Below are 13,394 nucleotides of genomic sequence, written 5' to 3'. Positions count from 1 at the left end.
TTTGTTGCATGGATTGGTTCCTGAGTTAGAGTTACTATGGTGTGGTGTATAGTTACTGGTGAGAATATGCTTCAGGTTGGCGGGTTGTCTGTGGGCAAGGACTGGCCTGCCACCTAAAGTCTGTGAAAGTGAGGGATCATTGTCCAGGATGGGTTGTAGATCCCTGATGATGCGTTGGAGGGGTTTTAGCTGGGGAATATATGTGATGGCCAGTGGAGTTCTGTTGGTTTCTTTCCTGGGCTTGTCTTGCAGTAGGAGGCTTCTGGGTACACGTCTGGCTCTGTTGATCTGTTTCCTTATTTCCTCGTGCGGGTATTGTAGTTTTGAGAATGCTTGGTGAAGATTTTGTAGGTGTTGGTCTCTGTCTGAGGGGCTGGAGCAGATGCGGTTGTACCTCAGTGCTTGGCTGTAGACAATGGATCGTGTGGTGTGTCTGGGATGGAAGCTGGAGGCATGAAGGTAGGCATAGCGGTTGTTGGGTTTTCGGTATAGGATGGTGTTAACATGACAATCACTTATTTGCACCGTGGTGTCTAGGAAGTGGACCTCCCATGTAGATTGGTCCAGGCTGAGGTTGATGGTGGGGTGGAAGCTGTTGAAATCGTGGTGGAATTTTTCCAGAGTCTCCTTCCCCTGGGTCCAGATGATGAAGATGTCATCAATGTAGCATTGGTAGAGAAGGGGCATGAGTGGACGAGAGCTGAGGAAGCGTTGTCCCAGATCAGCCATAAAAATGTTGGCATATTGTGGGACCATGCGGGTGTCCATAGTGGTGCCACTGATCTGGAGGTATATATTGTCATCAAATTTGAAATAGTTGTGTGTGAGGATAAAGGCACAGAGCTCAGCAACCAGTTGTGCTGTGGCATCATCAAGGATACTGTTCCTGACAGCTCATGCTCCAATACGTCTGTTAGTCTATAAGGTGCCACAGGACTCTTTGCTGCTTTTACAGATCCAGACTAACACAGCTACCTCTCTGATACTATTAAATCTAGAAGTAAAACACATTTCTAAAATATCTTAACATATGGAACTATTATTATACATACAACTGAGCTTTCCTTTTCCTTTTCCTCTTCCTCCTCCTCCTCCTCAACTTTCTTAGCATACACATATTCCATTGTGTGCACAAGCTGCAAAAAATGTTTTAACATAAATTGTATGTTAATTAGTAAGCATATTTTCTCCTATTATCTTAATATCTCTCAAATATTTTTATTTGAACTATGAAGTCACAATTAATGAAGAGAAATTTATACCTCATTTAGATGATCAGTGATGTCCTTTAGCATCTGCAGTTCATCTATCATATCAGGTTTATTTTCAGATGGAATTGGTATGGAATACTTTACCATAGATTCTCCTGGAGATGGAGGTCCGAGCACCAGTGGCTCATTTTCATTTGCCAAGAACTTTATTTTACGTTTTATCTTTGAATTACTAGGAGATGAGCCTTGTAACACAGATGAACTCTTTTTAAAAATTGATGTTCCTGCATTTGTTTCTCTGGTAGTGCTGGGTTTCATCTGCTTTGTTGCTTTCATATTGGTATTTGCATTATCTTTCCAAGCATAGATGACAAAAGATTTATTATATCACCCTATAAGCCAAAGAACAACATAATTGTGGGGGGAGGGGATGTACACAATTTGCTGATTGAAATGTAACTCATTTATATTTGTTTATAAAAACATAAATTCATTGCTTAGGCATCTGAGTGAATTTATATTAAAACACAATTAAACAAAATTAATTATTGGGTAGCCAACAAGTGTCTACAGCAAAACTACTCATGTTTACAACCACTTTGTGCAGTAACACTCATCATAATGAAAAGACACAAGGGTAAGATCTCCAACCTATTATCTGAACAATTATAAACATCCTACAGTGAAGCTATTAAATAATTGATTTGAGAGGTATGTAGGATAAAAAACTCAGGCAAAACACCCATGAGAGCTAATGATTAGGCAAAAGTCTGTGAGGCCTGGGCCTTGATCCTGCAACTATTTTGCAGGTGGACCTCTGCACCTGTGCTGAGCCCCAGTGATCACCACCAATCCAATTGTAGAATATTGTTTTCTGTTTGTTTTTAATACCAGTCACTAAGTCTTTTATTTTTTAGTAAATCCAAAGAAATAAATACAATTTTTTTCTTTAATTTGTATAATTTTGGTGTGATCTTTCAGTGGTGTTCTATAACTGTTAACCTACAAACCCTGTTTCAATATCTGCACAATACGATACCTATGAAGCGCAATCAAAAAAACAAAACAAAAGGAAGCCATTTCTGTTGATTTTGCAGTAGAAACACAAGATACAAAATTTGCCAAAGGGAGAAGAAAAAAATAGTAGGGAAAGAAATTTAACTGTCTTGTTTTTAAGATTATATTATTAACAATGGAGAATTAATATACTTGTAATGCTGAAAGGTGCTAATGGCCCACCAAGGGGATCTTTTATTCACAGACCTTGTTAAACCTAAAGGATAAGCCAAGCATTCTCTTTCAGGCTCAGTGGATGGAGGAATTAAGCCCTTTATATAACAAAACAGCTGGAGAAAAATAAAGCCTACGGCTCCAGGCACTAAGCCACATGGCCAGTCCTAATCAGAGCTAACCCAGGGAGATTAACAGAAGTTTCCCTTGGTTGCCAACACAGAGGCTAGGACATTGATTTTGCAGCCTGTGTGTGGTGGAAGCAAAAAGACAGAAAAGTTGTTAACACAATCATGGAAATGTAAGGCTGGAAGAGATCTTGGGGGTTCATCTACTCCAACCTCTGCACTGAGGTAGGACGAAGGATACCTAGACCATTCTTGCCAGGTGCTTGTCTAATGGGATCTTAAAAAGCTCCAATGATGGGGATTCCACAACCTTCCTTGGAAGCCTATTCCAGTGCTTAACTATGTTTATAGTTAGAAAGTCTTTCTTAATACCTAACCTAAAATCTTCCTTCCTTAAGATTAAGCCAATTCTTTCTTGTCCTACCTCCATTGGACATGGAGAACAATTGATCACCATTCTCTTTATAACATCTCTTAACATATATGAAGATTGTTATTGGGTGTCCCACCCCCAGTCTTCTTTTCGCAAAACTAAACATGCTCAGTTTTTTAACCTTTCCCAAGAGGTCAGGTTTTCTAAACCTTTCATCATCTGTTGTTTCTCCTCTGTACCCTCTCTAATTTGTCCACATCCTGACTGTGAGAGGAAGCAGAGAACTCAGAACTCACTGGAGTGCAAGATTAGGAATTTCTGAGCAAGTAAATTGCTTGCTGTTGTTTGTTTCTACTGTGTTCAAGGAAATAGGACTTTGTGTACATTTTTGTAAATAAACAAGATTGCACTGAGAATATACCTAATTCATATAATTGATTTCTCATCCAAATGGAAAAAACACATAAGGATTCCAAATATTGGCTAATTGCTTAGGCCAAAAGGACAACAATATCACATATTTGAAAGAAACTACATACAAGGTAACTGAAAAGTTTTTCTTCAATGTTGCTGTTGTTTCTCTGCACATTAGTCCACATTAATAGCTTCAGAAATAATTCTATTCAGATTTTGAAGTTATGTAGTAGGGGAACAAGAGCAAGTACCACAGAGAGAAGAGACAGAGAGAGACTGGGTGAAAAGAGAGAATGAAAAAGCATACTGACTATCAGAGTATAAATATCTGAAAAAACCTGACATGAAAGGAACTGAAGTGTCTAGAAACAGAAATATAAAGGTCTGAGAAGAAAGAAACATTTGAGGAGGATAAGGAGCCCATGGGAACTAAAACTGAGTCTAACAATTTTCCCACTGTTGCTCACACCAGAACAACTCCAAAAGCAGTATCAATAATGGGAATGCCAGTGTAAACCAGGCTCCTATGTCCACTAACATTTTACCTATGTGTTATTTAAACCTAATCAAATCTGTCTCCCCAACATAATGCTAAAACATCACCAGTGCAGCTTCACCACTCAGTGGGATATTTTTGACAAAAAAACTTAGTGTAGACAAGTAAGAGTAACAGCCAAAGTGAGCCAAAGTCAAATAAATGAGATACAAAATTAAACAAAACTGAGTTAAAAATGCTATTCAGCTTACTTTCGTTCCCGTGGAAAGGTCTACCAATGAACAAAAGAAGGTGACTATATTCACACTTCTTTTCATAACAGCACCTGCTTCCTGTAATCACCACAGTGAGCTACACACATGCAAGGAGCCAGCTGTGAGAGCTGCAATGCTTCTGATGTTAGGTTGACTCGAATTCTCCTTTCATTTCACCACTCAAAATAACTACAGAGGCACAAGACTGTATGTCTAGACTAATGGGACTGTACCAGCATAGCTACAATGAACCCATAATGTATACACATCCTACATTGACAAAAGGGTTCTTTCTGTCAGTGTAGGAACAACATCTCCCTGAATGACAGTAGCAAGGGCAACAGAAACATTCTTCCATCAATGTAGCTGCATTACACTGGTGGTTGGTCAGCACTTCTACTTCACTCAGGATGTAGCTTTTTCATACTGCTGAGCAACATAGCTATTCTCAGCTTAAATTATAAGTGTAGACCAGGCCATGCACTCTGGGTAACAGCAGTAAAAGCACTGCTTACATGTTCCTGTTGCTTAAAAAGATTGCAGTTGTAAATTCTACTGGAGGCAAGTTATTTTGTTCTTAATATGAAGTCTGGCAGAAGATATCTGTATGCTAAAGCATGTCAAAGGAGGTGTGAGATGTTAGACACCCCTTCTCCCACACACAATGCTGGGAATGGGAGGGTGTGATGGGGTGTGTACACTGAATAGGTTAATGTGGACCTGAGAAGCCAATTATGTTACCTGGCAGCACCTGTGAGAGAATGCAAGCCAGACTTAACTGATGATGATGCCAAGATGGGGAGGGACTTGGCGGTGATTATATAGCCAAGAAACAGAGGGTATGTCTACACTACAGGATTACTCTGATTTTACAGAATTCAGTTTTTGGAAACAGATTGTATAAAGTCGAGTGCATGCGGCCACACTAAGCACATTAATTCGGTGGTGTGCATCCATAGTACTGAGGCTAGCGTAGACTTCCGGAGTGTTGCACTGTGGGTAGCTATCCCATTGTTCCCACAGTCTACCCTGCCCATTGAAATTCTGGGTTGAGATCCCAATGCCTGATGGGGCAAAAAACATTGTCGCAGGTGGTTCTGGGTACATGTTGTCAGGCCCCCCCTCTCCCTCCCTCCCTCCGTGAAAGCAACAGCAGACAACTGTTTCGCGCTTTTTTTCCTGGGTTACCTGTGCAGACACCATACCACGGCAAGCATGGAGCCCGCTCAGCTCAACGCAGCAGTCATGAACATTGTAAACACCTCGTGCATTATCGTGCAGTTTATGCTGAACCAGAACCTGCAAAACCAGGCGAGGAGGAGGCGGCAGTGCAGTGACGAGAGTGATGAAGACATGGACACAGAAGTCTCTCAAACTGTGAGCCCCGGTGCTTTGGAGATCATGGTGTTAATGTGGCAGGTTCATGCCATGGAACGCCGATTCTGGGGCCGGGAAACAAGTACAGACTGGTGGGACCGCATAGTGTTGCAGGTGTGGGACGATTCCCAGTGGCTGCAAAACTTTCGGATGCATACGGCCACTTTCATGGAACTTTGTGACTTGCTTTCTCCTGCCCCGAAGCGCCAGAATACAAAGATGAGAGCAGCCCTCACAGTTGAGAAGCGAGTGGCGATAGCCCTGTGGAAGCTTGCAATGCCAGACAGCTACCAGTCAGTCAGGAATCAATTTGGAGTGGGCAAATCTACTGTGGGGACTGCTGTGATGCAAGTAGCCAAAGCAATCACTGAACTGCTGCTACCAAAGGTAGTGACTCTGGGACATGTGCAGGTCATAGTGGATGGCTTTGCTGCAATGGGATTCCCTAACTGTGGTGGGGCGATAGATGGAACCCATATCGCTATCTTGGCACCGGAGCACCAGGGCACCCAGTACGTAAACCGCAAGGGGTATTTTCAATGGTGCTGCAAGCACTGGTGGATCACAAGGGACGTTTCACCAACATCCACGTGGGATGGCCGGGAAGGGTTCATGACGCTCGCGTCTTCAGGAACACTACTCTGTTTAAACAGCTACAGCAAGGGAATTACTTCCCAGACAAGAAAATAACTGTTGGGAATGCTGAAATGCCTATAGTTATCCTTGGGGACCCAGCCTACCCCTTAATGCCATGGCTCATGAAGCTATACACAGGCAGCCTGGACAGTAGTCAGGAGCTGTTCAACTACAGGCTGTGCAAGTGCAGAATGTGCATTTGGACATTTAAAGGGTCGCTGGCGCACTTTACTGACTCGCTCAGACCTCAGCCAAACCAATATTCCCATTGTTATTACTGCTTGCTGTCTGCTCCACAATCTCTGTGAGAGTAAGGGGGAGACATTTATGGTGGGGTGGGAGGTTGAGGCAAATCGCCTGGCCGCTGATTACACACAGCCAGACACCAGGGCAATTAGAAGAGCACACCAGGAAGCGCTGTGCATCAGAGAAGCTTTGAAAACCAGTTTCATGACTGGCCAGGCTACGGTGTGAGAGTTCTGTTTGTTTCTCCTTGATGAAAACCTGCCCCCTTGACTCATTCCCTGTAAGCCACCCACCTTCCCCCCTTCGATCACAGCTTGCTTTCAAACTAAATAAAGTTGCTATTGTTTAAAAACCATGTATTCTTTATGAATTTATTATAAAAATAGGGAGAGAACTGACAAGGTAGCCCGGGAGGGGTGTGGCAGGAGGGAAGGAAGGAAAAGGCCCCTTCAAAACTTGTTGAATGACAGTCTTTTGCTTGGGCTGTCCACTGGGGTGGAGTGGCAGGGTGCACGGAGCCTCCCCCCACACACACATTCTTGAGCATCTGGGTGAGAAGGCTATGGAACATGGGGAGACGGGAGGGCGGTTACATAGGGGCTGCAGCGGCACTCTGTGATCCTGCTGCCATTCCTGAAGCTCCCACACACACCGGAGCATGTCTGTTTGATCCCGAAATAGCTCCAGCGTTGCATCCTGTCTCCTCTGATCTTCCTGCCACCACCTCTCATCTCGAGCGTCCCTCCTGTCCTCATGTTCGTCCCTCCTGTCCTCACATTCAACCCTCCTGTCCTCACATTCATTGGCCACTTTCCTGTACTGTGATACTGTGTCCTTCCACTCATTCAAATGAGCTCTTTCACTGCGGGTCGACTGCATGATCTCAGAGAACATTTCATCTCGCGTGCGTTTTTTTTCTCCACCTTATCTGAGATAGCCTTCGGGACGGAGAAGGGAGGCTTGAAAAATTTGCAGCTGTGGGAGGGAAAAAAGGGAGAGAAGTATTTAAAAAGATACATTTTACAGAACAATGAGTATACTCTTTCATGGTGAACAACACTATTCACATTACATAGCATATGTGATTTCTGTACAAGGTCGCATTTTGCATCTTAATATTGAGTGCCTGCGGCTTTGGTGTTAAAGATCACAGACGCAGGGTCGGGCAACAGAATTCGACTTGCATGCGGCCATGGTAAGCCATTGTCTTTTGGCTTCTGCAACCTTCATAAAAGCAGCGCCCTCCCTTCCCATATCATGCAAAGCCCGTGGAGTGCTGCGGTTTTCATGTTAACGTGCAGCAGCAGAAACCAAACTAACCCCCACATCCAATTCTCTGGGATAATCACTTTACCCCTCCCCACACCGCATGGCTGGTATCAGGGAAGATCCCTGCTAGCCAAACATGAACAGCTCAGTGCCAATGCCCCCCTCCCCACCACTTGGCTAACTGCAGGAAAGGATTTCTTTTCAGCCACAGGCAAATAGCCCAGTAGGAACGGCCACCTCTGTCCCTTTAATTAAATTCCCGTATTTCAACCAGGTTACCATGAATGATATAACTCTCACAGTGAGATAAAGAACGGATGTTGCTTGAATGCCAGCAAACACCAGGATCATATGCTGCCATGCTTTGTCATGCAATTATACCAGATTACTTGCTACTAGCATGGCATGGTAAAGTGTCCTACCATGGAGGACGGAATAAGGCTGCCCTGCCTAGAAACCTTCTGCAAAGGCTTTTGGAGTACCTCCAGGAGAGCTTAATGGAGATGTTCCTGGAGGATTTCTGCTCCATCCCCAGACATGTTAATAGACTTTTCCAGTACTGTACTGGCCACGAATGCATCTCAAGTCCTCAGGGCAAATTAATCATTAAAAAATGTTTGCTTTTAAACCATGTTTTATATTTACAAAGGTACACTCACCAGAGGTCCCTTCTATGGCTTCATGGTCCAGGATACCACCTTGGGAGGGTTGAGAGGCTACTTCAGTCAGGCTGAGAAAAAGATCCTGGCTGTTGGGGAGAACGGTGTGCTGTGTGCCCTCCGCAAGTTCGTGATCATCATCATCATCTTCCCTGTCCGCAAAATCCTCAGGCATGGCTGAGAGTACCCCCTCCTCAGAATCCACGGTCAGGGGTGGGATAGTGGTGGCAGCGCCCCCTAGAATTGCATGCAGCTCACTGTAGAAGCGGCATGTCTGCGGCTCTGCACCAGACTGTCCGTTTGCTTCTTTGGTTTTCTGATACACTTGTCTGAGCTCCTTAACTTTCACATGGCACTGTAGTGAGTCCCTATTGTGTCCTCTCTCCATCATGCCCTTGGAGACTTTTTCAAATGTTTTGGCATTCCGTCTTTTGGAACGTAGTTCTGCTAGTATGGAATCCTCTCCCCATACAGCAATCAGATCCAGTACCTGACTAACCTAATTGCCTTCTATGAGGAGATAACTGGGTCTGTGGATGAGGGGAAAGCAGTGGATGTGCTATTTCTGGACTTTAGCAAAGCTTTTGATACAGTCTCCCACAGTATTCTTGCCAGCAAGTTAAAGAAGTATGGGCTGGATGAATGGACGGTAAGGTGGATAGAAAGCTGGCTAGATCGTCGGGCTCAACGGGTAGTGATCAACGGCTCCATGTCTAGTTGGAGTTTCAAGCGGAGTGCCCCAAGGGTCGGTCCTGGGGCCGGTTTTGTTCAATATCTTCATTAATGATCTGGAGGATGGTGTGGACTGCACTCTCAGCAAGTTTGCAGATGACACTAAACTGGGAGGAGTGGTAGATACGCTGGAGGGAAGGGATAGGATACAGAGGGACCTAGACAAGTTAGAGGCCTGGGCCAAAAGAAACCTGATGAGGTTCAACAAGGACAAGTGCAGAGTCCTGCACTTAGGACAGAAGAATCCCATTCACTGTTACAGACTAGGGACCGAATGTTTAGGAAGCAGTTCTGCAGAAAAGGACCTAGGAGTTACAGTGGACGAGAAGATGGATATGAGTCAACAGTGTGCTCTTGTTGCCAAGAAGGCTAACAGCATTTTGGGCTGTATAAGTAGGGGCATTGCCAGCAGATCGAGGGACGTGATCATTCCCCTCTATTCGACATTGGTGAGGCCTCATCTGGAGTACTGTGTCCAGTTTTGGGCCCCACACTACAAGAAGGATGTGGAAAAATTGGAAAGAGTCCAGCGGAGGGCAACAAAAATGATTAGGGGTCTGGAGCACATGACTTATGAGGAGAGGCTGAGGGAACTGGGATTGTTTAGTCTGCAGAAGAGAAGAATGAGGGGGGATTTGATAGCTGCTTTCAACTACCTGAAAGGAGGTTCCAAAGAGGATGGATCTAGACTGTTCTCAGTGGTACCTGATGACAGAACAAGGAGTAATGGTCTCAAGTTTTTGTGGGGGAGGTTTAGGTTGGATATTAGGAAAAACTTTTTCACTAGGAGGGTGGTGAAGTACTGGAATGGGTTACCTAGGGAGGTGGTGGAATCTCCTTCCTTAGAGGTTTTTAAGGTCAGGCTTGACAAAGCCCTGGCTGGGATGATTTAGTTGGGAATTGGTCCTGCTTTGAGCAGGGGGTTGGACTAGATGACCTCCTGAGGTCCCTTCCAACCCTGATATTCTATGATTCTATGATAAGGAAGTACTTCTTCATACAACATACAGATATCTTGTGGAACTCATTGCCAGAGGATGTTGTGAAGGCTAAAAGTATAAATAAGTTCAAAAAAGAATTAGATAAGTTCATGGAGAATAGGTCCATCAATGGCTATTAGCCAAACCCACTGTCCAAATGTTCCTAAACCTCCAGCTGCCAGAAGCATCTGTCACTGGCCTCTATCATAAAACAGGATACTGGACAGACAATTTGTCTGACTCAGTATGGCTGTTCTTATGCATTTATGAGCCTCTGAAAGCAGGAATGACTTAATCAATTAAATATGGTTCTCAACTGCAGTGACAGTACAATTAGGTATTCATGTAGCAATAGCATGGATTCCAGTGCATGTCGGGATACCTGGCAATGAAATGGCAGATAAAACAGTGAAAAATGCCTTCAAAAATTAAGAGATTGATATAAAGATCCCTGTGAGTACACAGGACTTCAGAAGTTTGGTTAAGGGAGAACTTAAGGAATGGCAAGAAATATGGACCAAAGGCAAAAAAGGACAAACTATCCTAAAAATTCTAAACTTGAGGATAATGTTATACTTCACAGCTAGGCTAGAAGAAGTGAAGTAACTATCTTTAGCGTGCTAACAGGTCATTGTGGCCTGAATGGTAATTTATATCTACTAAACATGCACAAAGACAGGTTGTGTGAAACATGCAAAGTTAAAGAAACAGTTGAGCATCTGCTATAGCAATGCACGGAGAATTATAAAGAAAGATTCTTTATGAAGAACTGAGATACCTCAAGATGAAAAAATATATTCTGAAATCACTGATGAGAGTACTGGGAAATTGGGATAGCATTAAGAAAGCATTACTGCACTTTATTAAGAATATAGGAAAGGATGGGAAGATATAGATTTTGATTATGCAAAAACTGAAGTAGGTGGTGGTCATTGCCTCAGATGTTGAGGCGGATGCACCATAAAAGAAAAAGAAAAGGGACTGCCAGGGGAGAGGGTCTGCCGCCACTCTCTGGGAATAGAGAAATGGTGAGGTGGGAGTAGGGTGACCAGATGTCCCAATTTTATCGGGGCAGTCCTGATTTTTGGGTCTTTTCCTTATATAGGCTCCTATTACACCCCTCCCCCCTCTTCCAGATTTTTCACATTTGCTGTCTGGTCACCCTAGGTGGGCGCCCAGCAGGAGAATAAGCCCTAGGATTCTAGCCAGAGCAGAGAAGGCTGACAAGCAACCAAGAAGGCATAAAGCAGCCACTGGGGTGGGACAAGCTCTGGTGGTGTACCCTGAAAGAAGGGCAGGATTAGGACTGCCATGGAAAGAGTAGGGTGACCAGATGTCCCCATTTTATAGGGACAGTCCCAATTTTGGGATCTTTTTCTTATATAGGCTCCTATTACCCCCAACCCTGTCCCGATTTTTCACATTTGCTGTCTGGTCACCCTAGGAAAGAATGCCCTGGGAGGTGTTCTGTAGAGGAACAGAGCATGGTGGAAGTTTATTTAAATTTATACCTTTATATTAGGATTTTATTAGCGGATTCCAGGTGAGTGCCTTCCAGATGAGTGTCCTAGATCTAAAAGAACAGTCAACCTAAAGAATCTGCAGGGAATTGGGTCTGGACAGGAAGGGGGCCAGGGAAACAGCAGCAAGGAATGGGACTACACACACCTTGGCCGCTGGTTATTGGGGTCAGAAGCAGGAACCCAGTGTAGTGGGAGGGCCTGGGATACTCTACCAGTCTCTGGCAAGGTGGCATGAGATAAGATAAGGGGACAAAGATATTGGAAAGTTCTAGGGAAGGGTGTAAAGACCCGGGGACTGGAGTTGGGGCCACAGACCCTCTTGTAAGGACATGATACTGTTTTATGTTGGGCTTTCTGTTACCCCAGAAGAGGTTGACTAAATCATGACCTGGCTGTAGGGTCAAGTTAGGGAAGAGAGACCACCCAATAACCATTGGCAGGGGGCAGCAGAACAGTATAACTCAAAAATTCCCTCATGTAAACAATCCCTAAGTCCCTTGTTGTTATGGTTGCTGAGACACACTAAGTTCATGTTTTTTAAGCTAAATGATGCAGTGACATTTGGCTGCATTTGGAGGGAGCCTGAAACAATATCTCTGAGAGGTGTGACCTACCCCATTAATTTCAGTGGGTGCTAACTAAGTTATCCAATGATAATATTTTAAAGATCAACAATGTTAACTCACTGCTCATCAAAGAATGTAAGAAAAGAGAAGGATCATAATACGAAGATCAGCACAAATCTACTCTGATTTATACCTTATGCTAGCACCACTAGTAAGTGGGCTTGGGAGACACTGCGTCACAATCAAGGAGCCAAGCCCAAGTAGTCTACCACATTCCAGGCATCTGAGCCCGATCCAAGGGGCAACAAATTAAAAAACCCAGAGGTGCATCTGCGCCTCACTGAAGGAAAGCCAAGCCCAAGGTGTCTAGCAGATCCCATGGATATATTCTGACCCCACCGAAGACGAGCCAAGACCAGAGAGCATGTTATTTTGAACATGTGCACAATCTACTGTCAGTGGCATCTCATGTGGGAGAAGCTTGGAAAAGTACTGCTATCTCCCTCCCCTCCCACCTCTGCCTCTGACCCCTGGTCATGTTCAAGAAAAGATGACCAGAAGTATAAGAACTGGCCTCATAGATAGCAGCATTTTGGTGATAATGGTCACCTTCCAAAGATAGTTGCTGCTATAATAAGAACCATGAGAAAGATACAGCCTAAAGAAAATGTAGCAACTGTGATATAGGGAGATCTAGAATCATAGAAATGTAGGGCTGGAAGAGCCCTCGAGAGGTCATCTAGTCCATCTCCTGATGGTGATGCAGGGCCAAGTATACCTAGACCATCCCTGACAGGGTTTGTCTAACCTAATCTTTAAAGTATCCAAAGATGCAGATTCCACAACGTCCCTTGGTAACCTCTTCCAGTACTAACTATGCTTATAGTTAGAAAGTTTTTCCTAATATCTAACCTAAACCTCCTTTCCTGCAGATTAAATCCATTACTAATTGTCCTACCTTTAATGGACATGGAAAACTACTTATCACGGTCCTTGTTATAATAGCCCTTAACATATCTGAAGACTTATCAGGTCCCACCTCCATCTTCCTTTCTCAAAATTAAACATGCTCAGTTTTTTTAAACTTTCATCACAGGTCAAGAGTTATAAACCTTTTATCATTTTTGTTGCTCTCCTCTGGTCTCTCTCCAATTTTTCCACATCCTTCTTAAAGTGTAGCACTTAAAACTGGATACAAAACTCCAGCTGTGACCTCTTCAGTGCTAAGCAGAGTAGAACAATTACTTCCCGTGTCTTACATATGACACACGTGTTAATACATCCAGAATGATGTTAGCCT

The 13,394-nt window shown here is 43.8% G+C and overlaps 1 protein-coding gene across 1 annotated transcript in view; it reads right to left on the bottom strand.

Moving 5' to 3' along the window:
• Positions 1-13,394, bottom strand: part of CCDC7 (coiled-coil domain containing 7) — a gene marked incomplete at its 3' end in the record, with an annotated part of 176,426 nt that overhangs the window by 150,977 nt on the left and 12,055 nt on the right. Inside the window, exons 4-5 of the mRNA XM_045004155.1 lie at positions 1,263-1,603; positions 1,053-1,136 (exon numbers count right to left, since the gene is read on the bottom strand). Of these exons, the coding sequence (XP_044860090.1) occupies positions 1,053-1,136; positions 1,263-1,547 (369 nt within the window). The remainder of the gene's footprint in view (positions 1-1,052; positions 1,137-1,262; positions 1,604-13,394) is intronic.

The sequence above is a fragment of the Mauremys mutica genome, chromosome 2, assembly GCF_020497125.1.
Source record: "Mauremys mutica isolate MM-2020 ecotype Southern chromosome 2, ASM2049712v1, whole genome shotgun sequence".
Classification (NCBI taxonomy): Eukaryota; Metazoa; Chordata; order Testudines; family Geoemydidae; genus Mauremys; species Mauremys mutica.
Note: the sequence above shows the minus strand (reverse complement) of the source record. Positions and strands in the feature narration are given on the sequence as shown.